The 27,075-nt window shown below is 45.5% G+C and overlaps 1 protein-coding gene across 3 annotated transcripts in view; it reads right to left on the bottom strand.

Moving 5' to 3' along the window:
* Positions 1-14,515: 14,515 nt before the first annotated feature.
* LOC147678859 (uncharacterized) overlaps positions 14,516-27,075 on the bottom strand; it is a 54,347-nt gene continuing 41,787 nt past the window's right edge. For 2 of the 3 annotated variants that reach the window (XM_086946300.1, XM_086946301.1), the window contains one exon: positions 14,516-26,970. In XM_086946300.1, the coding sequence (XP_086802426.1) occupies positions 25,456-26,319 (864 nt within the window). In that variant the 5' untranslated portion in view covers positions 26,320-26,970 and the 3' untranslated portion in view covers positions 14,516-25,455. The remainder of the gene's footprint in view (positions 26,971-27,075) is intronic. The other variant, XR_015302498.1, reaches the window with a different exon arrangement.

A 27,075-nucleotide genomic window follows, 5' to 3' on the forward strand; every position in this document is an offset into this window, starting at 1 on the left:
GAGTGACATTGTTGTGGCCCTGAGTGATGCTGTTGTGGTGCAGAGTGATGCTGTGTTGGCCGTGAGTGATGCTTTGGTGGTGAAGAATGATGCTGTAGTGGTGCTGAATGTTGCTGTGGTGGCCCAATTGATGCTGTGGTGACGCTGAGTGATGCTGTGGTGGCCCTGAGTGATGCTGTGGTGGCCCTGAGTGATGCTGTGGTGGCCCTGAGTGATGCTGTGGTGGCCCTGAGTGATGCTGTGGTGGCCCTGAGTGATGCTGTGCTGGCCCTGAGTGAGGCTGTGGTTGCCCTGAGTGATGCTGTGCTGGCCCTGAGTGATGTTGTGCTGGCCCTTGGTGATGCTGTGGTGATGCTGAGTGATGCTGTGGTGGTACAGAGTGATGCTGTGGTGACCCTGAGTGATGTGTGATGGTGCCAACTGCTGCTGTGGTGGTGCTGAGTGATGCTGTGGTGGCCTTGAGTGATGCTGTGGTGGCCTTGAGTGATGCTGTGGTAGTGCTGAGTGATGCTGTGGTAGTGCGGAGTGATGCTGTAGTGGTGTTGAGTGATGCTGTGGTGGTGTTGAGTGATGCTGTGGTGGTGTTGAGTGATGCTGTGGTGGTGTTGAGTGATGCTGTGTGGGCCCTGAGTGATGCTGTGTGGGCCCTGAGTGATGCTGTGTGGGCCCTGAGTGATGCTGTGTGGGCTCTGAGTGATGCTGTGGTGGTACTGAGTGATGCTTTGGTGGCACCGAGTGACATTGTTGTGGCCCTGAGTGATGCTGTTGTGGTGCAGAGTGATGCTGTGTTGGCCGTGAGTGATGCTTTGGTGGTGAAGAATGATGCTGTAGTGGTGCTGAATGTTGCTGTGGTGGCCCAATTGATGCTGTGGTGACGCTGAGTGATGCTGTGGTGGCCCTGAGTGATGCTGTGGTGGCCCTGAGTGATGCTGTGGTGGCCCTGAGTGATGCTGTGGTGGCCCTGAGTGATGCTGTGGTGGCCCTGAGTGATGCTGTGGTGGCCCTGAGTGATGCTGTGCTGGCCCTGAGTGAGGCTGTGGTTGCCCTGAGTGATGCTGTGCTGGCCCTGAGTGATGTTGTGCTGGCCCTTGGTGATGCTGTGGTGATGCTGAGTGATGCTGTGGTGGTACAGAGTGATGCTGTGGTGACCCTGAGTGATGTGTGATGGTGCCAACTGCTGCTGTGGTGGTGCTGAGTGATGCTGTGGTGGCCTTGAGTGATGCTGTGGTGGCCTTGAGTGATGCTGTGGTAGTGCTGAGTGATGCTGTGGTAGTGCGGAGTGATGCTGTAGTGGTGTTGAGTGATGCTGTGGTGGTGTTGAGTGATGCTGTGGTGGTGTTGAGTGATGCTGTGTGGGCCCTGAGTGATGCTGTGTGGGCCCTGAGTGATGCTGTGTGGGCCCTGAGTGATGCTGTGTGGGCTCTGAGTGATGCTGTGGTGGTGCTGAGTGATGCTGTGGTGGCGCTGAGTGAAGCTCAGGTGATGCTGAGTGTTGCTGTAGTGGTGCTGAGCAAAGCTGTGGTGGTGCTGAGCAAAGCTGTGGTGGTGCTGAGCAAAGCTGTGGTGGCGCTGAGTGATGCTGTGGTGGCGCTGAGTGATGCTGTGGTGGCGCTGAGTGATGCTGAGTGATGCTGTGGTGGCGCTGAGTGATGCTGTGGTGGCGCTGAGTGATGCTGTGGTGGCGCTGAGTGATGCTGTGGTGGCGCTGAGTGATGCTGTGTTGGCCGTGAGTGATGCTTTGCTGGCGCTGAGTGATGCTGTAGTGGCACTGAGTGATGCTGTGGTGGCGCTGAGCGATGCTGTGGTGGCGCTGAGCGATGCTGTGGTGGCGCTGAGTGATGCTCAGGTGGCGCTGAGTGATGCTCAGGTGGCACTGAGTGATGCTGTGTTGGCCGTGAGTGATGCTTTGCTGGCGCTGAGTGATGCTGTAGTGGCGCTGAGTGATGCTGTGGTGGTGCTGAGCGATGCTGTGGTGGCGCTGAGTGATGCTGTGGTGGCGCTGAGTGATGCTGTGGTGGCGCTGAGTGATGCTGTGGTGGCGCTGAGTGATGCTCAGGTGGCGCTGAGTGATGCTCAGGTGGCGCTGAGTGATGCTGTGGTGGCGCTGAGTGATGCTGTGGTGGCGCTGAGTGATGCTGTGGTGGCGCTGAGTGATGCTGTGGTGGCGCTGAGTGATGCTGTGGTTACGCTGAGTGATGCTGCTGAGTGATGCTGTGGTTCTGCTGAGTGATGCTGCCGTGACACAATGTCTGTGCTAGTTACAGTGGGTAGAAGATGGGTAGAAGGTTAGAAGAGGGGTAGAAGAGTGGAAGAGGGGTAGAAGAGGGTTAGTAGAGAGAGTTAGAGGGGTGGTAGAGGGGCAGTAGGGTAGAGGGGTAGAAGGGGGTTAGAGGAGTAGAAGAAGGGTAGAGGGGTGGTAGAAGGGTGGGAGTGGGGTAGTAGAAGAGTAGAGCAGTAGTGGAAGGGTAGAGCGGTAGAAGAGGGGTAGAGGCGTAGAAGAGTAGAGGGGTAGAAGGGATAGAGGGGTAGAAGAGAGGTAATGGGGTAGAAGAGTATTAGAGAGGTGGAAGAGGGGTAGAAAAAGGGTAGAGGCATAGAAGAGTAGAGGGGGAGAAGGGTAGAAGGGGGTAGTAGAGGGGTAGTAGAAGGGTAGAGGGGTAGTAGAGAAGCAGAGGGGTGGAGGGGGGGTAGGGGGTAGGAGAGGAGGGGTAGAGCGGTAGTAGAGCGGTAGAGAGGTAGTAGAGGGGTAGTAGAGGGGTAACAAAGGGGTAGAGGGGTAGAAAAGGGGTAGAGTGGTAAAAAAAGGGGTAGAGTGGTAGAAGAAGGGTAGAGGGGTACAAGAAAGGTAGAGGGGTAGAAGACAGGTAGAGGGGTAGTATAGTGGAAGAGCGGTGGAGGGGTAGAAGAGAGGTAGAGGGGTGGAAGAGGTAGAGAGAAAGAAGAGAGGTAGAGGGATAGAAGAGAGGTAGAGGTGGAGGGGTAGAAGAGAGGTAGAGGGGTAGAAGAGAGGTAGGGATATATAGGCAAATGAAAAGGAAGATATTTACTTCAGGAATGTGAAAGCAAGCTCTCCTATCTTGAAAGCTGATTACAAGCATCTTCAGTCGTTTGAAAGTTTCGCTGCGTTTCTCAGGAGATGCTTGTAAACACGAATAACCTGATTCATTTAATTTAACAATTGGCTCTGCCCAGGATTCCTTAGTAATGCAAATAACAAGGAAGGTATCGACTTCAGGAATGTGAAAGAAAGCTCTCGTGTCTTAAAAGCTGATGACCCATGACGAGAGAGGAAAGCCAGATGGCACCTCTGCTCGTAAGCGGGCGCCCGTGCGTAACAGCAAGCTCTAGGGCACAGTGGTCTAGAATCACACTATGAATCAGTGTCCATTTGTCAAAGAATGATTTGGTTGGTTGATGTGTTTGCAGTTACAGAAGTATATATACTCTTGCAGTAAGGCAGGCTAAGCAGTGCTTCAAACTCCTATGCATTATGCATGTAGTGGTGTAACCACCTTCACATTTGTGCTTCAGGCCTGCAATTCCCCAGTCACTATCTATATAGTCCAGCAAACACAGTCTGACTGCTGTTGCAATTTCAAAGTGACTCTTTCAGTACCATATAGTAATTCATTCACAAAAGTAAAAGTGAACCAATTCAGAATTCACCCAGTGTCTTTACTTATATTAATGTAATCATTCAGTCAGTAAGCATGTACTCATGCAGTGAGCCAGGCTTTAGGGAATGGAGTGATTCAAAGTGCTATGTATTATGCATGTAGTAGTGTAATAACCTTCACATTTGTGCTTCAGGACTACAATTCCCCACTCACTATACATACCAGGGGTCTCCAACTAGTAGCTCGGGAGCTACTGGTAGCTCACCAGCACCCTGAAAGTAGCTCCCACAGGTGAAGCCAAACCAATCTCAGAGATTCACTGTATATTAAAGAAGGTAGCACTGCTCATGTCACTACCCGTAAGAGTTACAGACAGCCAAACCAATGACAGGGCCTGTTGATAACACTCAAACACAGACTGTGGTGGCGTATCAATTAGGGATGTATAGAGCGCACTACTCACCTGTGAGGGTTTCCAGGCACTGGGGGAGTATGTGGGGGGGGGGGGGGGATTTGTGCAGCTTTGGTCATTCGAAAAGCCATGTCTTATGGCTCTTCCTGAATGCTTTCAGTGTGGAGGCACTTCTGAAGCTGAGGGGGAGTTCATTCCAGGTCTTGGCCATGATGTAGGAGAAGGGTGTGCCTCCAGTCTGGTTCTGTGGGTACAGAGGATTTCGGCCAAGGCCTGGTCAGCGGAGTGGAGGTTTCTTTTGGGGGTGTAGAAGGAGATTGAGGTATTAGAGTCCGGTGTTGTGGATGGCTTTATAGGTGTGTGTGTGTGAGCAGCTTGAAGGTCACTGTTTTTTCGACGGGGAGCAAGTGGAGAGCAAGTGGAGTGCTCTTTTATGCTGGGTAATGTGGTCTTGTCGTGGGATGCTGAGGATGAGTCTGGCTGCGGTGTTCTGGATAGTCTGAAGTTTGTGGAGTAGAGATTTGTTGATTCCGGCATAGAGGGTGTTCCCGTAATCCAGCCTGTTGGTGATGAGTGCTTGGGTGATGGTCTTCCTTGATTCGGGGGGTGGGTCTATTTGAAGGTCTTGCTGAGTATGTGGAGGGTGTTGAAGCATGTGGAAGCTGCAGCGTTGGCCTATGGGTCTGTCACCTGAAACATGTTTATCCACTTTAAATCTAAGTTGGGGAGACTTACTGCTGTGGTAATACCATTTGTGGCACACTGCATGTGATGATTTGAATTTTACTTGATTAGAAGCATTTAATATTGATATACTTTTTCCTAGCATTCTGCTGATAACTTCACCTGGAAATTTTTGGTGGTTACTACTGATAATTGTGCTTAGGGTGGTCACAGTGTAATGTTAATACATACCCCCAGCACAATCCCTACACTTCACAAACACCACAACACTACCCCCAGCATGAATCTCTATACAACATAAACACCACTGCACTACTCTAAACCATAAAACACAACCCCCACAGTAGATGAACACCACTGCACTATCCTAAACCCTAAAACACTACACTCATCACGACCCCCTACACTACACAAACACCAGTGTACTACCCTAAACGCTAAATCTACCACCAACACGACTCCCTACTCTACACAAAGCCCAATGCACTACCTTAAAACCTAAATCTATCCCCAGCACAACCCGTTCACTACACAAACACCACTATATATAAATGTCACATACACTGGCTTTTATTTTTGTACTTTATTGCACATGTACCATTGAGAGATATATTTGCTCATCACCACACCCATAAAGATATTAACTCACCCAAACAATTGTTATAACATGTAGTCTTAACGTCATATACCTACCCACATATACCTACCCACCCCCCACCGAACCACACACACATTCACTCTCCCATACAACTACTCAGTTAACTAATCAATAAGTAATATAGACTTTCACGTAGCTAGTAACCAACTGGTGCAGCAGTTTACAGAACAACTGACCAAGTAATACAGATATTCACACAGTTTAGTCACTATCCAATATATTGAGGGAGACACTATAAATCGCTCAAGTAAACAATCAATCATACTGCTACTAAATCCACTATCCAGATTTATATATATCCGCTCATTCTTCAATGCAGATTGCTATATATATATATATATATATATATATATTTAAATATGGAACCAAACCACATTCACTGGATGATGTCATCAGTGAATTCACTGACCATGTCATGAATTATGTGACATCACCAGTGGATTGCGGACGCGAGAGTTACAATTAGTACAACTAACTATACCGGAGGAATTTCAATGGTTTTGTATGAGTGAAATGACCAGTTAACTATAACACCCCTGAAACCTATGGTTTTTTCAGTGAATTTCAAAGGTTTTTTAAATGATAATTCCTCACTTTAACCTGCCTGAAACCTATGTTTTTTTCAGTGTATATATATATATATTATTACTGGAAAACAAGGCAGCACTGTATCTTTTTTATGCACATTTTCTAAAATAAATACATATTAAAAACACATGTAAACAAAGCACCAACAGCTTAAGAAACTTTTTTTTGGCATGCACCTAGTAGTCCTCCCTTTCTTCCAACCAACTGTACGTCGCTCGTCCCCAATCCAGAGATACTACGTTAAATGTGAAAGAAGGTCGAAAACGTGTTCTTTTACTTCAAACAAATTAAATATACATTCTGTCAGAATATAAACCACATAAAAAATACATTCCAAACATATTTTACAGTAAATTATCAAGTACTCCAAAAAAACATGAAAACAGCCATCCACCATTTTGTGTTCAGTGGTACACTGACTTCTATCATGACCTGACACACCGTTGACAACAGGAGCACCGGAAACCACTGGCTCAAATTTAGCACTGAGCCACAGCCAGTTACGAAACACTGCCATCTAGCTTCAGAAGTATAAATTGGATCATTAACGTTCGCAAACTATACTAACGGAATCCCTGAAACTGATATTTAATCAGAAATGTTTAATATTTTACAGACTTTGTGAAAGTTCTCCACAGCCATCAACTTCAGTTAAATTACTAATTTTACACTAACGGAATGAACACTCCTCCTGACACTGAGGCAGCACTTGCGCCACTGTATCCCACACGGAGTGTGAATAACGGCCGAAGAGACCTGCGGTCCTAAGCTGGCGGAAGAGAAAATTTTCTTGCCAATGTGGTCTAGCTTCTTGGATTCCCTTTCCCGTGGAGTGGTAGGGAAGGCGCTTTTGGAGGTGCAGGCTTGGACCACCAAGCTCTCCGGGGTGGGGTCTATTAGAAGTGATGGCTACCAGGAAAGCAGTTTTAAGAGTTAGAAGGCGTAAAGGACAGTTATACAGTGGCTCAAAGGGAGCACAAATGAGATAGGTTAGCACAAGGTTCAAGTCCCACTGAGGCATAACGAAGGGGGTTGAAGGAAAAAGATGTGTGAAGCCTTTTAAGAAACGGTTAACTACTGGGGACTTGAAAAGAGAAGGTTAATCTGGCAACCGAAGGAAGGCAGAGATGGCTGAAAGATGGCCCTTTATAGTGCCAAGAGCAGAGCCCTGCTGGGCTAAAGAGAGAAGAAACAAGAGTACTTCTGAAAAAGGGGCAGAAAGGTGATCCACAGCCTTTGCTGTGCACCATGCTACAAATATGTTCCACCTGCAGGTGTATACTGTCTTTGTGGAGGGACACCTGGCTGCCAAGATTACATGGCAGACTTCAGGAGGCAAGTCAAAAGACGTCAACTGCCACCACTCAATCTCCACGCAAGGAGGTGGAGACTGGACAGGTTCGGGTGGAGAACCGTCCCCTGCTGCTGCGACAGAAGATCCTCCCGAACAGGCAGTCTGATTTGAGGATTGATGGACATGTTGAGCAGCTCAGGATACCAGACTCCTCGTGCCCAATTCGGACCCACAAGAATGACTTGGGCATGGTCGCGCTTGATCTTCTTCAGCACTCTGGGCAGAAGTGGTATAGGCGGAAAGGCGTACAACAGACCGCAACTCCACTCGCGGCAAAAAGGTTCGCCGAGGGAGTGCCGCCATGGAAAATCCAAGGCACAGAATTGCTGACATTACACTTGCTCTTCGGTGGCGAATAGATCTAACCAAGGCTCTCCTCACTGTTGAAAGAGACCTTGCACCACCACGAGTGAAGACGCCATTCGTGATCCATCATGCACCAGCGGCTGAGTTTGTCCTCCCTGGCGTTCAGGGAACCTACCAGGTGTTAAACCACCAAGGAAATGCCTTGATGTTCCGGCCATGTCCAGAGGCGGACATAGGGTCCATGACCCCATCCCATCCTGCCCTGTTCCTTTCAATACCACATGGTGGTCATGTTGTCCGTGAACACCTGCTCTACTCTTCCCCGGACAGAGGGAAGGAATGCCTTCAGTGCAAGACAAATCACCCAGAGCACCAGAAGGTTGATGTGAAGCCCGTACTCCGCCGGAGGCCAGGGGCCTCTGATCTCAGCCTCTCCCATGTGGAAGCCCCATCACAAAAAGGAGGCATCCATCACCACAGTGTGTTCTGGTTGGGGAAGGGAGAGGGACCTGCCATTAACCCAATCCTGGTTCATAAGCCACCACTTCAGTTGTTGAGCAGTGCCCTCCGAGATCTGGACACAATCTGACTGATTCCCCTGATGCTGCGCCCACTAGAACTTCACGTTCCACTGCAGAGCCTGCATATGCCACCTGACATGATCGATCAGCAGGATGCAAAAGGTCATGAGGCCCAGCAGCCTGAGGGTCGGAATGACCGAAACCCGGGATAGAGGCTGAAAGATCGGAATCATAGCCTGAATATCCCGGACTCGTTGTTCGGGAGGATAGACCCGAAACCGCGCCATGTCCAGAACTGCTCCGATGAAGAGGAGCATCTGAGAAGGAATCGGGTGTGACGTCGGCACATTGATGGAGAACCCCAGCAAATGTCAGAGGCCGGCCTTAGTCTCGAGGAGGAGACGACTGCCTGGGGCGCGAGCTCGCCTTCAATATGCATTCTACAGCACACATAGAAACAAGCGAATTGCCCTTAAAAATGATTTATGTGCAGGAAGGTGTCCTTTCCTTCACATAAACAATCGCCCCTGAAGCAAGGCACCCTTGCAACATGGCGCAAGGTTGCCTGTGCAGGTTCTAGGCAGCTTTTTAAGCACCAGTAATAGGGGAAATGCAGGGTTACGCTGTATTTTGTACATACGGTGCATCCCTGCATTTACAAAATGTCAGAGCGCGGCATCACCAATTTTGGAGTAACACATCGCTCCGACATTTTATTGTAAATATTCCCCCTTGTCTATTAGGGTGGCAGTACAGGGCAATTTGATTACTACGAGAGTAAACCAGCTGCCCCAGTTTTTCCTCCAGGTGATGGCAATGTGGCCTTGGAAAAGGATGAGAAATCCTCCAAGTAGAATGAGTTTTCCAGGTCCCACATTTGCTACATAATGACTATGCAATTACTCCCAAAAACATAAGTCCATCAATATCATCCCTTTTTGCCCTCAGCCCTGCTATATTCCAACTCACGATATTCACCTCATAACTTTCCCCCAGCTGTGGCTGAAACCACGGTCACTCATTTTCCTCTAAGCTACTCAAGGGAGTAAACCTGTTCACTAGGGTAATTTCCTTACGCTGTGCCAAGTTCCCCATAAATCTGTTTTTGAGGGCAATAACGTAAACTGGTTTAGACTTGTTAAATTAAGAGGGGACTTGGGGTCCATAAGGACTGGGTGCAGCCGGGGCCAGATGCCTATTAAAAAAACGCCAGTGGCACAATCCTAACTGAGCTAGTTTTGACCAATCCGGCTCTAGCCTGCGCCAAAACCTCACTTGCCACAAGGGGGTTTCGTACATTAAGAACTATTATGTCACCTCTAAAATGGTTAGAGGATTTAATTACATAAGTCCCACTGACCGCACACATTCGAGTTCAACCAGCGGCTTGCTTAGTCATGAGGGCCCTAGTAGATTCAGAATGATCAGGAGGCAGGTTAGGTAGATTAGCTAACGCAATGACACATGGGCATGCGGCACAGGTGTGGATCTATCCCCGGGAAAGACCCTCACCTTAAACGACCATTATTCACCAGATTGTCTTGTGGAGCTCACAAAGTCTCAATCATAGCGCTCTGCTGTATTGAGGGCAGCGCAGTTCTTGTGTCTTAAGCCCGAAATCCAGTATTGGCATCAGCATCACTACCCCCACTATTGCAAGCAAACTGTTGCGCAGATGTGGTTGCCGTGCAGAGGGTTAGTTTCTGTGGGCAACCTTGGCTGGACCTTCTGAGGGAGCCCCTCCCATGTTTTGACCAATTTGGCCTTGTTTGTGTCCAATCAATCATTAAGCGGGTGAAGTTTTGCATCCAGTAAGTCAACTAAATATGCACTCCTACTGTCCCAAGGATTAACAATTGGAGTGGGAGTATTTCTTTGCAATACGTCCTAATGGCTTAGATTGTACAGCCTTTTTCCTGTGTTATGCCAGTGGACGTGGTTCTGGACCTTAAGCTAGGTTTGGGGTCTTATCTAAAGAACTGAGGTTAGGCAGGTTCCCACTCCATACAACTGATCTTTCATCCTCAACTAAGGATCCTGCACGAACAACCCCTTTGTCGTTAGAACAAACGCCAGGGGTACCCCTGGTAGATAAACTGTGCCACCTGGCAGATTGTACCAAAGGGCCAGAAGGACCATCACTGCATAGAGATGGGATACCCGCTATCGGCTATAATTGTAGGTCCGAATCATTAACTGTTAAAGGTGGCCGGAATTCAGCTAAGTCCACTGCCCTCATCAGGAAACTATCAATTATGGTGTGCTGGCATGACAATGGCTGTTTTAGGGCTGAAGAACTCCCAGGAACGACCTTCCTCTTGCCCATATTCACCGTGGGGCAAGATCAGCACATGTGAGGAACTCCAGCGTTATAAAACAAAACTCACAGTACCTTTTAAGTCGCCATGTATCAGGAAAGTATTGGGCCAAGAGTTTAGGTCCAGTCCAGTCCAGTCTCTAACTGACTAAGGCTGGCCTGTCTTGGTCCGGTCTTCACCCATGCACACACCCGGGCCTGTCTCATACTACGGAAGTCACTGGCACTTTTCTGCACGTGGCCAGCCCCTTCTTCCACCTCATGGTATGTGGGGGAGAAGTCCCACCCCAGCAGGGCCAGATTGAAAGTTTTACGGGCAAAGCAGCATAAAAGAGCCTGACCATGTTCTTATCTCACGCTGCAGAAAGTCACAGGCACTTTTTTGATTGTGGCCAGCTGCTCCTTCTGCCTTAAGGTATGCTAGGGGACGAAGTCCCACCTCTGGAGGGCCAGATTGTAACTGCCAGCACATACACCAAATATCAAGGAATCCCATCCATGGGTATCACGTTTACACACCTGGTCATGGGCCAACAGGGGGCGCACACACGTCATAATCCAGTTCAGCTACTGTTGTATTAAATAGGCAGACATCCATGGGCCACTCCGATGTGCAGGATCGACAGTGGAACCAAGGCTGGACGCAGGTGACGTACGCAAGACAGAAGCTCAGACGTAACTGATGCGCAACACTGCCAGTGACAGTGCCCCCAACAAATGTAGCTTACAGGCACAGTACAGTTCCACGTGACAGGGGTTGTGCATGTGCCCGGGATGTCCTACCATTGCGTTGTTGGATCTCGTAGAACCGACAGTCTGCCCTGTGGCAGTTATCTGGATGATATGCCACAGCTTGGAGCAATGAGTCATATGTGTGTGCAACGTTGGGACGTATGGGTTGTTGTGTATGTAACTGTCAAAAACATCCCATGCAGGAGTACCTCAAGCAGGGACTTGTGTGTGTGGATACATTGGCCTTTCATTAGCGCTGTGCGTGGTGTGGGCGTCGACATCATCTGTTATGGTATCTCTCACAGGGGTGCCAGCCACATTCAATACCAAGGTCAGAGGTGCAGATGTCCTTCCGCCTTGTGTATTGAGACAAAGGAGCTTTTATCCCTAATGTTAGTCTGACTACTGCGTGCATTCTAGAAATGTGATGTGGCTTTCGCGCTGCAGTTGAGGCCAGGCCTTAGGCTTATGGTGCACCAATAGCGGTACACCCAAAACAGTTGGCATGTATGAGCCAAGAGCCCGAGCGGCCTTGCGCTCCTTGTACAATCTCTCTTTCTCTCTCCCCCTTTTCTCTCTCTCTGTCCTTTGATGAGTGCATGACAACTTATCTTGAATTTTGTCTTGCAGGCTGTGACTTACAGATTGTCCAGGGAAGACCCACCATGACTCTTCCAAATAGTTGTTTTGAGTTAAATTTGAATGAAATATTGTTTGGAATTTCAATGATGAATGAATGATTCCTTTTCTGACCACACATGAATGTTAATTGTTGTAATTGTGTGACATCAGGCGAATTGTTTTGTCCATGATTTTGTAAAGTTTTTAAATATCTTTGTCCGGTGTGCGGGGGAGGGGTCCTGGGGGTGGTGGCGGTAGGTGTTGTGGCCCTCTTGGGTGTCCGAGCTGCATGATCAGTAGCTCCATGGCATCTTTTGTTCTTCAGGTAAGGCTCTGGGCTGGGCTCCCTTTTATGGTGCAGGTTGTCGTCCGACTTTACACCAGGTAAGAGCAGGTGTTAAATTCCTGCTGCTAACAAGCCTTATCACAAGTTTTGTGATTTTATCGCTGGTCGTTGAGAATGTTGCGAAGTGGTGTTGTTGCGGCTTTTTGCACGGGAACACCTACTCTGAATATCATTAGCGTTAGTTGCGGGGTCATCTGTGGAGATGTTTTTTGTGGCTGCTATCGCAGGTAAATTTGTGATATGAGCTGTTGGCACCAGCTTCTGAATAGGAAGATACATTTATCCCCACTTTGGCTGAGATAAAGTGCAGCTAACTCGGCGATAAGTCCTTGAAAACTGATCCAGCAGTATACCAACAACAGATAATCCAATATCGTATACTCACCTGGGCCCATAAACCCACAGAAATGAGTAAACCGCTGGTGTCAAAGTTTATGATTTTCCACACTTCAATATTGATTATTTCTTACTCTTAACCAACCTTTCACTGATCAAAAAGGTCTTTCCTCTGGTCGATGGACCATTAGTTGAAATAGTTGATGGTGAAAATTATCTTAATTCTAACTTTTATACCTTGAAGTAAATAACCACAGACTCGGGTAAGTTTTAAGTCGTTATCTAAATTAATTGCATGTGAACCACCTCAAAGTACAGTACAGTCACTGTCACTCATAGGAGAGAAGATTCAATTAATCAAATCATCAGCACATACTTCAGAGGCAGAGGGTGGCCACACTTGTAAAATATCCGTAGCTCTGCGAATCGCCCTTGCAAAAGCCACAGTAGCCACTGTGGCTATTCGAGATGGCGACAACAGGTCATCCATAGGGGACGGCATGAGGCTAATTCTGCCACCAAAACATGGGGGTTCCACAGCCTGAGGACATCCAGGGACCTGCCAGTGCATGTGGTCTTGCCCAGAAGGACAGCAAAACAACCCTGGGAATGGCGAACCCACAGGGGCCTCCTCAGATTCGGCCTCCACAAACTGATGAACAGCTGGGAAATAGCACCGACGCTGATCGGCGTCAAGACAGAATTGTATCACCGTCCATTAACTCCGAATGAGCCTCTTCTGTCTAGCGCCGGAACGGCGTCAACGCGACCTCCACCGAGGTGGGAACCTGCGAGGAACAGAGTCGACTCGGAGTCGAGGACTGCACCGCAGCCTCAGCCGGCATTAGCGCAGGGAGCCCCACAGGGCTGTGCAGGGACGTGGAAGGCTTGGACTTGGACGTGTGAGAAGGATGCCATTCCGGGCTGTGTCCTAACATCGCACCGACTCGGGAGTCAGGGTGCTCAACCGGCACCGAGGGCGAACCCGCAGGCAAAATCTTGATCTTAAGTGGGGCTCTAATCCTGAAGGCCCATGTCCGGTGGAGACCAGGAGCAGCGGGCCCCGCCGTCGTGCGAGGTCGGCGACCTCCGTGACTTCTTTTCCTTATGCTTACCTGCGGCAGGAGATCGACATCCGCGTGAATGACTCCGCGACCTGTCCCTAACCGAACCCCTTGCACGAGAAGGAGACCGGCGGCAGACGGACTCCGAACAGGACATCTGGGCGGACAACAACTTCATGCGCCGTTCCCGCAGGGACTTCAGCTTCAGAGTTGTGGTTCTCTCCCAAGCACCACATACAGATCGCGTGTGGATCCGTCGCTGACATCTGCCGCTTACAGGAGTCACACGCTTTGAAGCCAGAAGGCATCACACACTGTTCCCGGATGCCAAAGGCATAGAGAAAGAAACAAACAGGCCCGAGGTAACCGCTTCTCCGGATCTGCGTTGGGACGCAGAAAAGAAGAAAACTGACATTAGCTATGCCAGGGGGGTCCTAAATGTCTCCATTGATGTCTCCACTGACGTCACTTCCGTGGAAGACATCAGGACTGACCGGCGTGCAGAGGTACTTCTGGGGAAAACACCTAGGGATATTCTAAGTTAAGGAATCTGCGGTTAGATGTCTCTATCAGATGAAAGTGCCTGGAACTGTCGATGTCATATGATACCCTACAAGCATCACTGCCCCGATATTCCCGCAGACCCTTCCCCCAAAACTAGGATGAGCAATTACCCACCCCAAGGATGATGCTGGTTTCATTTTAAAAGCAGTTAAAATGCAAAAACGGCTGCCACAATGAGCAGAGGCACATTCTTTTTTGTTACAGAAAAGTGCATTTGAAGTGAGGCATCAGTCTTTTTTTTTTTTTAGCAACATACAAAAAATACACAGATAAGAAGAGAAGCACACTTTATTAAGGAATTTCAAAGAGTGCTACATTTCTTCTTCAGGTTATTGCAGAAAACATTTTAAACAACAGTGCAAAACTATTTCCAGAAACAATACACAGGGAACAGATTGAGCCATCTGGTTTATTTTACATGCAGCTGAAACAGTAAGAAAGAAAGCATTGATATTATATACATATTTTTCTGATGCAGAATTTATATGAGTACATACAAGAAAAAATCCTGCTTGAAAGAAAAGGGATTTCAAACGTCATTTTTAGAATAGAGAATCCAAAGCAGACACCCAAGTTAATTATAAAGCCACCCGAAACACTAATAGAGAAAAGGTTAAAGTATATTTTCAATATCCACTGCCTGACTAACTACAGAGAGGCCAGCTGCAGTCCATCCTTCAAAGTGTTTCATTACAGTTCAATGTCTTGACCTTCTGCTGCTTTTAATACTCAGTTTCACTCTTTTTTTGCGCTCAACAAATTTGTTGCTTGAGGAACAAGAAAGTAAATTGAGAAGACCTGGAAGTTCAGCTATAATAACACTATGGATAAGTATGGCACATACATGTTTTCTTTTTCTTACCGACCAACTGATAGAGCCATGTCAACATATTGCAACGGAATCACTCAAGGTGTTTCTCTATCATACCACGGTCCACCAGTCTGCTAAGTCTGTAGTATCATGTGACAAGAGCTAGTGTTGGACCTATTTAAGGAACACAATTGTATTTGGACTCTGGGATAATCTTTCTGATTAGAAGCCTGGATACCCTCACAGGTGAATAGTGCGCTTTACAAATCCTGATTGATGGATTAGAGATGGTGCAAAAACCTAAGTTTAAATAAGGATACATCACAGTTGTGAACTTGATGTGACCAAAATGTTTCAGAAAAATTCACAATTTAAATTAATTGTATAGGACTCTAACATTCTTCTTACTGTTAAATATTTTATAAGTCTTCACTTTGGACTAAAAGTGACAATGTACATAAAGAGTTAAATACCATATACTGATACTCAACATGTGCACCCGGAACCCATTTAAGTTTGTTTTCTTGTTGACCTCCATTTGCTCCTTTTAACACACAATACATTGGCTTATAGCCCAAAATTCACAGACCTGGCTATACTAAATTGTAACAGACTTAGATGGGTCTTGCTCACCACAATTCTACTGGCTAAAAATATCATTAGGTCTCTATAAATTTGCAGGTTTTCAGATGAGAGACCACCAACCCTTTAAGGCATGTCACAAAAGAGCCGCCTCATTTATTTCTTACATTTTACAGATCTTGGAGGTCGATCCCCTTTTCCCTGTTGTCAATCCCGTACACCCTCATTGTACTCCCATCCTGATGCAGACCCTCGTAACTCACCCCCTACAGTTGAAATGCTCAGATGGTATTGAAGGAGGTTGTCGCGCTTTATATTAAAAGGAATGAGAGAAAAATAATTTGATTGAGGATTCATATACAGTGTCGATTTGTCCTGCCCCCTTCTCAGACTGACCTCCAAAAGTACCATTATAGAACACCTTCAACATATAAAAACAATCTCAGATGTTCTTACTTGGTACATATTTTCTCATTTCTTACTTATATTCATATATTAAAAAAAATCTAGTCGGCCTAAAACGATATATACACTTTGATCACCAACAGTCAGCTTTCACATGCAGTCTTTTCCAGTCATGGTGATAGAGTGCAAATTCACAGGTACTTTTTATTCACATACAAAATGTTTACTTTAAAAACAGTAGCGGTCATATTATGTTGACAAAGATCTTAGTGTTATGAAATAATTTAAAATGTAAATTTTCTGAAAAAATTGATTTTTTACACGTCAACGCAAAGGCTGATCTGTATTCTTTTATTTAAATGTTTGTTGTAACACAAAATATAGTCGGAGGGGAATATCTTCTTCAGCTTTCATTAAAATTCCGTAACATCAGACTGTGTACTTTTAGTAGTTTTGCTCATCCTGTAAAATATATTTTTAGCTCCACTTCACTCCTCTGTATTTTCCTGTGATCTTGTTTCTTCTTGTTTGGTGTTTACCTTTGCCATTTTGTCGGAATCAAGGTATTTATCTCTCCTTCCCAGGCACCGGTTTCCATTGACTGCATCGATTCAGCTGCTGGATGGTCTGGATAGTGGCTGGGCACATTGCTCTGGCTCATGTCACTCTTAATGGACAAGCACAACTCATTATTTCAGTATTCAAAGCACATAATATCATCAAAACCCTAATTTTCACTGCTAACTCCAGAACATGGTACTTACACAAGATCCCCGCCGCACACATCCCCTCCTATACTCTTTCAAGACGGTTTAACTTTTATTTGAATTTCCTCTGATTATTTGGCCACTTCTCCATCACCATCCAGTGATCCACATCCACCCACCCAATTTCACACAAGCAGAGCACCTTCAGATTTTTGATAATATGTGGTACAGGCAAAGACCTCATGGTCAAAGGCGGCCGACTATTGCTCAGGCCACACAGAATGGAAGACCTTTGCAGTACAGTGACACCACTATGCAAGGACACCTTAATCCTAACACAATAGGCAACCAAGGGAGTATTAGACATTTGCATGCCAGACCCACATCTAGAACATATGGAGACCATAGGATAGCTTCTGAGACTTCAAGCACCAACAGTATGTACACGGTTGGTTTGAATAAACCGCTAAATAGAACTGAGTTAGCAGTAGCCATCGTAAAACATCTTTTGGTGGCAATCTCTCAGATGACTGGTCACTGATTGAGGCACATTACTGCTAAATGAAACCCTCTCACGATCGATGAGGGAAGATGGAGTAGTGATAATTACCAAACCAGGCAATAACCATAGGTCCTACAACATACACATTCCACTCAATGCTGACACTTCGATATTTAGAAATGGGTTAGCTACAAGAGTGCAAGGGGTGGTGACATCCCTTACATGCATAGACGGGTTCTCGCTCTTTCACAATACTTCCAAGAACATGAGTAGGCTACCCCATGAGGTGGCCGAAAAGACCCCAAAAAAGCTGTGCCTTTAGAAGTCAAAAATGCATTTTGGGTAGCTATTTATGCTCAACATACTACATAACTTGAGGGATAGATTGTTGCATCTGGTTGAGCAGCTGCATTCTACAATTCGGTCATAAATGTAGACTATGAAAATAGTGTCTGAGTAGAGAGAGGCTGGAAAAAGCAAAAGACACAGGTGGCCCTTCTCACCTTTTCTGTTTGCCCCGGTGCTGGACTTACTGCTTAACATTAAGAGGATGAGGTTTGTGAATGGGTTCTTGAACACAAGGACAATCTTCTGGTATATCTGCATAACCTCTAGCCCCATAATGATGCTGTCCCAATACATAATAAATACCCTCAGCAAAATGTTAGTGAAAAATCTTAAACGCACAGAAAGTTGCAGAAGAAAGACAAATGTGGAGCTTACTATGGTTCAGAAGTTGCAGAGAGGCAGATACATCTCGGTGGTGGATTGGGAACTGTGCAATGTTGAACAGCCCATTTATGAACTATCAATCTGACATTTGCTGAAGTCTGAAAGATATTTAATACTAGGCCCTGCCAAATATTTCAGTCACTGACAGTGCTCAAGGCAAATAAGGATGCATTGAGCTTCTGAATGGAAAAGCTGCCTGAAGACAAACTTCGTGGTGTGCTGGACTTGGCACTGTGTGCTCAGTGGTTTACAACAACATACAGAGCCAAATGAAGGATGAGGCAAGGCCCGCATTGGGGGTGATCAGAGCTACAGGTCAAGAAAACAGTAAAACAAAATTAAACAATATGGATGGGGAAACTTATATATACATTTGAAAACGTTTTCCTCCAATGTTTAAGTTTAATCTATTTCAGTCCAGGTTTTGCATAAGGCATAAATACCACGGACGTTGCTTTGCCAATTCTTGTTTCTGCTGTCATTAAATTCTCAAAGCTGATAGGTCTCGCCTATGTGAGAGCGATTTGACAATTTGTTTTTAGCTATGTTGTAGAGCAGAGTGGGTGCTGTGCAGCATGGCAAAACATGATCTAAAAAGGGCTATAAATTGTATTTAAAGCAGTGCTATGAAGAGGGAATGTAATTAAAAATGTTTAAAAGCGTGCTTATAGTATTTGTTTCTAGGTCGCTGCATAGGAGACCTTTAGCCGTCGCTCTGATGTTTTTAGAAGCACACAGTTGTGCTTGTGGCGGCGTCCAGCTTGCGGGAACGCGCAGGGGAGTGCCACAAGCACGAGTATGTGCTTTGAAAAACAGCACACGCACCACTCCCGGGCTTCTAAGTCTCTCTCGCTCTCTTTCTCTCTCTCGCTCTATCTCTCTCCCTCTCTTTGTCTCTCCCACCCCCTCTTTCTCTTTCTCTCTCTCTCCAGCCCCCTGCTGGCAAACCATGCCCCGGTCATCTCTACCCACAACACACTCTCAGCCAGCCAGTAAAATCGAATTCACTCTAGGGGCGGGGTGTTTCCTGTTATACGATACTTAGGAGGCCGCTTTCTCCTCCAGGCTTGCTCCCACAAAGTCTTTAATCAAGCCTAGATCCTGAGATTACTGTTTTTATAAATAAATAAAAAGAGGAGTGATTAATACTGGCCTTGGCATAGCACATTGCAGCCGCGTTTTACCAAGACCCACACAACCTGATAGAACCAAAAGGCTGCTAGGCTGCTGGCCAGTCCACTGCGGGTTTCAGTCCTGCGGGTGCCTGCTGGGTTGGTCGGGTTTTTATTGACCCATATAGTCGTTTATTATCTTTCCAATCCCTAGCATTGGTGGGATTAACGCTGGCGGGTGTACTAGATGTCTGGCGTTGGGACTCTGCGCTTGTGCATTTTCTGGTGGTGCAGGAACCCACGGTACCAGCTGCTTCTGTACAATGTCTTTTATATTTATTTGGCTTTTATTGTGCACACTGCGGAGCTCACCTGCTTCGAGGCGCTGGCGCATAGAAACCAAATACATGGCACTGGTGGTTAAGTTTGACTGGAGAAGTGGTCGGGATTGGTTACCACTTGTGTTTCATCTATCAACTCTCGCTCTCTCTCCTCTCGCCCCATCTCTCTCTTTCTCTTCATCTTGCTCTCTCTACCGCCCCCTGCTGGCAAACTATGTCCATAAAGCATTGGGGCGGACTGACTTGCAGCTCTGCCCACGGTCATCTCGATCCACAACACACTCCCAGCCAACCATTAAAATCGAATTCACTCTAGACGCATGGCTTGTTGCAAAAGGAGCAAAACAGCGCACGAAGGAGTTTTTCAACATTGTATACTGGTATCACATGTGCTACTGGAAGTGAAAATAAAACCGTGCTGCCAAACTTGAAGCAACTGAAGAGCAATATATATATATATATATATATATATATATTAAAATAAGTTTAAGAAGGTGTTAAAGGGGGAAGATGAAAGTAATGAGCATGAAGGAACGCACTTCACAGAGGCCATGCTATCACTTTAATGTCCCTATTAATGTGTATTGGCATAGCCAATAGGTCTCGCCTTTGGGACCTTATAAGTGTTTAGCCATGCAACAGTTAATGTTGTTGCAGTAAGGATATTGTGCTGCATAACTAAATACTTGTAAGGTCCCAAAGACGAGATCTATTGGCTATGCCAATGCATGTTAATAACTAGCTATAAGACACTGGCAAAGCCAATCGCTCCCACATAGGTAAAACCTATTGGTTTTGCCAATGCATGTTTTCCTGCTTTCTCTGTGGTCTCTCTCCTTTCCTCTTCTCTCTCACTGGCCCCTTTACATGGGTTGATTAGTTTCTGGGTGTGAAGATGCCCAATGTGCAAGGTTTATATACAACTATTGGTATCTGTTTCCTGACAGTTTGGTGGGGGTGAGATCAGTGGGGCAGTTTATGCTCGTCTGAGGATTTCTGAACCCTACACTGTTGTCTAATTGAAAGATTTAAACATACGATTGGACTACAGATGAATCTATATCAAATCAGTCTTAAGAAAAGTTATTTCAAGTGATACATTTAACCACTATCTCGAGGAATAAAACAAACCTACTTATTAACCTAAAGAAAATTGAAAACTATTCTACGTGTAGGCGAACAGACAACTGTTTAGAGGGCTGGGGAAGAGCACTAATGACCAACAGATAAAAAAACAAAAAATCCCAAACATGCAGAAAACATGGGCCATCCGAATCCAGATGAAGATATGCAGCAGTAGGATACGGGTCAGCCAAGGCTGCACTTTTATAACATACAAGTTTAAACGAAAACCGCTGGCACAATCTTCAGTAGCAGATGTTCTAGTAAAAACCATTATTTGTTCCATCTGCTTTCACTTAATTCATCCAACTAAATTTGTGTTCCGTTTGGAGACCACTATTTTTTGGGCTCAAAATACATCCAGTAAACGGCAAAGTGAAGTGCTCAATATGTGGAAACCACCTGCAATTTGTTGGTTTTGCTGCTGTTTTTGTAAATCACACATCTGTTAATGAATTTTGAGTCTTGCAGAACATTCTAAAATGTTTTGAACAATGCAGTTTAGGCCTCGATGCAATAATAATGAATAACCTTCGTAAAAACTTGGATAAATATTTAATGAGCCTGAGTGGTGGCACGATGTGCTGCGCAGAAAGAGAATGTGCTAGAAATACCACTATTTTATTTATTTTAAAAGCGCTACTAATCCCACTGCAGGGTGCCAGAGCGCTAACAGCCATGTTACCTATCTAGCTAAAATAAAAATCTGTCATCCACAGGTTACAGGATGTGCTATTTAAGGATTATATTACAGCTTTGTAAATGGAGCATAGAATGAGCATGAGGAGGCTCCATGGAGAGAGTAATCTGCATTCCTCTTTCCTATAAACGATCTCACTTTTATGTCATCCAAAAGCAAAGTATACACCAAGCTCCCTCGTAGACACAGCTAGATATTTGAACTCTATCTTGGAATGAACAGCAAACGTGACAAGATAAGAACAAGATTTAAAGGCCTGTCTACAGAAAGAAAGTTAGTGGAAGAATACAGAAAGAACGGTTTAGGCAATGGGAGGTATGAACTGAGCCTGGAGAGCTTAAAGCAAATAAAGCCAGCAAATAGAAAGCCAGAAAATGTGAGTTACTAACCAGAAAGTCAATGGTTAGCAATGGACCGAATGCATTGCTAGATCAACTTTGAGAGTCTTCAAGATGTCTTCAGCAAACCAGAAAGCTGCACTGTCTGGTAGGCTGCGACCTAAAAACAGATATCGCAAAGGGGGACATATTCAGGACTTCTTCCAACTAATCAGGAAAATATTTGTCAAAGAGAATTAAGGGGTGGAGGTCTGTGAGAAAAGCAGTGATGGAATTGGCTCAAATGATTGATATCACAGTCTGCTTGTTTGCTGGTGCTCTCGCCATAGATCTGTATTTGTAAAGCGAGAACTACTCACCCTTACGGGTCTCAAGGCGCTGGGGGCCGTCCTGGAAATTAAGTGAGCTATTGCCCAGAGTCACACGGTGCAGAGCTGCCGCTGGAGCCGGGGATCGAACCGCGAACCCAGTGCTCCGAAGTCACTTCCCTGGCCGCTGCGCCACACCTTCCCATTGGGGAAGGCCATAGGGATGTATAGTTAATATAAGATAATGCAACTGATGCAATTCTGGGTAGTCCGAGATGGAAGCTCTACATGATAAACAGCAGGACAACTGGTGATTTTTGGTGCAGTCTCTTATTACCCCTGCACGGCCCAAAGCATGCTTGAGGACATCGCTCTAAATGTCTTGTGTAAGCCCTGATTCTTTGATCCACGACATGAGACACCTTTAAGATTTTTTGCGCTAACATGCTTGTTTATTAATACCATCTATCATTTATATAATTTGTGGCTTTTAAATTACTTTGAATAAAAAATACAAGAACCGATAATTCAATATTTTCAAATGCATGCCAAACACCGGCAAAGCCACCACCACCTTTCCCCACTCGAATTTCAAGAGGGCTGTCATACACTTGCTGCACCCTCAAATTGTGAAGCAGTATATTCTACTTCCTGAAAGACTTACTTTTTTTCCTCTTCCAACTGCAACTAAGTAGGATTCACACAGCTTCTTCAATAGAAAAAAAGGCCCCCGCCTCATTCGCAAATAATGGGGGTTGTGACACTGGCTACTGCCATGGAGCAATTAACAAAATAAAATTAAAAAGGAAAATAAACTAACAGATTGAATAAAACGAATATAAATAACCAACAAAAGGTAAAAGGAATGACTTGCACACCTAACACAAGCAAATGGAACAGTGTCTGTTCTAGATCAGGCACTTCAAAAACAAAACTGAAATCACTTGATGTCCAGGACTGTAGTCTGCTTAGAGTCTCCAGGAATACCTCTGCTAGAGAACTGTGGTCCTCAGTTTACATGTGAATGCAACAGTTTCAAAGAATCATGCCCTGTACAGAGACATTGCGCTTGCCTGTAGTATCTATAAGAGTGGCAACTACTATGAGAGATCATCGGAGGACATGGCAATCCTCACTCCCTAAATATTTTGGGCATTACTGCCCACAACCGTAGGCTTCTCTCACAGCCTGGACAGCTTCACCACTGGTTTCGTCTGCTGCGGAGGGCTGGCTGCCCTTGGCACAGTCTGCCCAAATACACAGGGCATGGTTGGCACTTGGCTCTGCTGTTCCGCCACACAAATCTTTTACAGCATTATTCCAGTCAGTGTCAGTATACAAGCCTATGGCCTGGTGTCTCCACTTGCTAAATCTTCTCCCTTGGCCTAGTAGTTTGTGAACTACACCTAGCATGAACATGCCATACTATCTGCAAGTACATCATCAAAACCAATCGGAGTCAGGCAAGCCCAGCAGTAATGGAGACAAATGTGCACACGGTCAGGGGTGATTATGTCCTGCTGCACCTTTCCCCTGAATGTCCCCTCAATGGATGAACATCCTGAATTAATCAAGAACGTGCAATTCCTGGTAAATCTCTCAGCCAATGATGTTAAACCCTGAAAAAAAATGTCTTCATAGATACCATCTCCAAATAGGGTTTATTTCTCCAATCTTATACAGTTTCCACCTCTGTTGATTTCGGGACTGTCAACCTTTTTTGGTCAGAGTGACCATCAACAAGATCAACAATTAATTAACCTCTTCCATGCTCGTGACGGAACCGTTCGGTCACGAGCGAGGGGTGGGCTGTGCTGGTGACGGAACAGTTCCGTCACAGCCCTGCCGCCGCACCTGCGCGGCGCGAATTCCGCGCCTGCGCGGACGTTCTAAAGAACGGGCGGGCCGTGACGGAACCGTCCCGTCACAAGCACAGCTCACCCGCGAGCCGTGACGGAGCAGTTCCGTCACAAGCACGGAACCGCCGCGCGGCCGCCCCACCCCCTTAGCGCTGCGGCGGAATAGCCGCCGCAGCGAAGGGGTTAACAGCACTACAAGGCATGTTAGTGACTGTTTACAGCATTGCAAATACCTAGAACGAACCAGGGTCACAGCTGAAATAACTATTTTAATAATTTGTCTGTCATGCCAGTGTCTAAGTCCGACACACGAAGGTCCTTGGTTATCTCATGTTGGGCGAGGTTCTGTAGCTGTACATTCACCCAGCATATTTTTTCAACTGATCCATAAGGAGCAAGGAGAATTGAAAACCATCCAGCATCCACTGAATGTGCCTTCTTATTCTGATGGGTTCTTGCTCAGCGCAGGTCATTGAAATGCCTTCAGAATTCACTTCATGTTTACTTTCCTGACAGTTCTGGCGAGTTCTTGTGGATTAGAACCAATTTAAGCCTTTCCCAAAAATGCACAATTTGGACCCTATTTAGTTTGGTAGATGGGTTACTCTGTCACGAATGAGTCAGATATCCTGTCTGTCTTACTACAAGTGCCAAAGGCTATAATGCACTAGTAATATGGCAGGGAGGATAATCCGCCTACCAAACTCCATATCAGGCTCCTTTTCGGTGCTCGAATCTCCAGGCTGTGAGGTGTAACATACACACAGTTACAGCATCTAACCTCATTCCTAAGTGAAGGTACACCAGAATAATGGTCTGCAGAGTCGGTAGCATGACACTAGAACTTTGAGCGCCAATATGATGCACATTATATAGTGTTATGGCTTCTGCATCTTAGGATTTATTATCTTACTACTGACCACCAATATTCATGATGGACTGATGGCACAGCAAAGATGTCTGACGTGGTGGAAACTAAGGCAATTCAAACACTTCTAAATAGACTAGACAACAGTGAGCGTGTTCACCAAGGTTTCTTTAGATGTCAAAATTGAATTATCATTCTTGCGACATTCAAGGCATGTGCAGGCTTCCTGACCTGTGTGCATTCCCTGAAGAGTCCTTCGGTGTTATAACTGTTAAAGTTCAGTGCATCTGTAACAATAAAGTGTATCCACTCAGAAAGCTGTTTCCAGTAAAACATTTCTCACAGCAAGCTCAGAAATTATGAAATCAATACAGTACATGTTCACACATAACATGACCTTGCATGTAATTTCTAAATGTGGTGTTTTCCCTAAATCCCTATTCTGCTGTGCTATCCAAAACTATTGCATACCATAACTTGAAACATTCATACTCAGGCTAAATGGGAGCTTTAAAACTTTATACTACCACTTTCCCAACATTATCGCTCTCACAACTTTCTACGAATAGCAGGACAATGCATTATCGATACATGTCCACAAAGAGCATTCCAATCTATTATCCATATCGATGACAATATTACCAATAGTGTGAGGCATCCTTATTAATCAAAGCATGGTTAACTAGTTTAACAATTGGAGCCAGGAGTATACCGCTCCAATGTGCGTGAGAAGAAAATTACATAATGCATGGCACCCAATAGAAACTCCATCACCAGCTACACTCCTTATACGTCAGTAACCATTAACACTGGGTATGGTGTAGCATAATGCCCATCTGCAAAGCATTTCAGCGCCTCATCAGTGGTTGTATGCGCTACATGAATACCTCTACTATATGGGGTGTATTCTCTCATGTGTGTTCACTGACAGGATATTTGACTTGAAGATCAACTGACATTAACTTCACTTTCACTTGTTATGTCCTTTTCTCCTCTGTGTGTTCGCAGATGTCGCTTTAGGGCTGATGAGACTCCGAAACCCCTGCCGCATTCTTTGCAGCTATATGGTTTTTCCCCTGTGTGTCTTCGCTTATGGGCCCTTAGATGCGATAAGGCTCTGAAAGTCATCCCACAGTCACTACATTCATATGGCTTTTCCCCTGAATGTATTCTCCGATGGGCTGTTAAGCTCGACGAGGCTCTGAAATTCATCCCACATTCGGTGCACGTATGTGGTTTTTCTCCTGTGTGTGTTCTCTGATGACGTCTTAGGGCTGATGAGACATTAAAACTCATTCCACACTCACCGCATGCGTATGGCTTTTCTCCTGTGTGTGTTCGCTCGTGCGCCCTTAGGTTTGATAACCGAGAACAGTCCAGCCCACATTCCTTGCATATGTATGTTTTTCTTTCTATGTGTATTTGCTGATGGACCCGTAGCGACGGTAAATCATTGAAACTCATACTACAGTCTGGACACACGTATGAATTATCTCCCACATGTGTTCGCTCATGTTTTCGCAAGATCGATGAGTCATTAAATCTCTTTCCACATTCACTGCATGTGAATGGTTTTTCCCCTGTGTGTATTCGTTGATGAATTGTTCGATCAAATGATCGACTGAAAGCCATCCCACACTCACCACATATGTAAGGTTTTTCTCCTGTGTGTGTTTGCTGATGGCGTTTTAGGCTTGATGAGCGAGTAAAGCCCTTCCCACATTCAATACATACGTATAATATTTCTCTTGCAGGTACAGTGGCAAACAAGGGTATGATTCGGTGTGCAAGCGATTGCTGCTGGGCCATCATTGTTCAACACTCCTTTATAATATTTCAGATAAACGTCAGCCAATTTCACAGCACGGTTTAAATGTCACTTAAGAGTATCACATAATGGACAACAAACTCTTAGGTGTACAGTTTCCAAGCTGGGCAATGGTTTTCAAAAAACTAGTTTGACCAATGAATCTTATTGTTCATTTGGAATTCCAGTCATATGTTCTGAAATGGACTGAAAACCCGTTCTATTCAACTTTCTTTTGTCCAGCTCTTCATTTAGGTTTGCTGCACCTTTGCGCTAGCTCTGTTTGCAGTGGTCCATCGATGAGTGGAGCTGACAACTAATTATGTATTTGAAAGGTTAGCACTGTATTGATATTTCTGGACCAGGGCTGGTCGCCAGCATGTTTCTATGCCAGATGGTACATTGCAGGGCATGCCACCTATTCAGACTCTATGCAGACATTTTAGGAGTCCAGCTGCAGGGTGGCACCCACCTGACTAACTGTGCTGGTTTCTTCAACTGTTTGTCTGTTCATGTGAGTGTTTCTCTGTTTCCATCTTGTTCCTTCAGTTTCTGATTGCAGACCATTTTCTCCCGGATTCTTACAGCAGTTTTGTTACTGGAGTCATCAGTAATTCAATTTATGTTCCATCTTCTTCACATGTGTTTGAAGATTTCTGTTGGATGTAAAAATATTTACCATTGTTAAAACCTAGAATATGTCTTTCATACTAATTCAAAGCACCACAAAAAAAACATTTAACTAGTTATTGAAGAACTAT

Source organism: Lissotriton vulgaris, chromosome 12 (assembly GCF_964263255.1).
Source record: "Lissotriton vulgaris chromosome 12, aLisVul1.2, whole genome shotgun sequence".
Lineage (NCBI taxonomy): Eukaryota > Metazoa > Chordata > Amphibia > Caudata > Salamandridae > Lissotriton > Lissotriton vulgaris.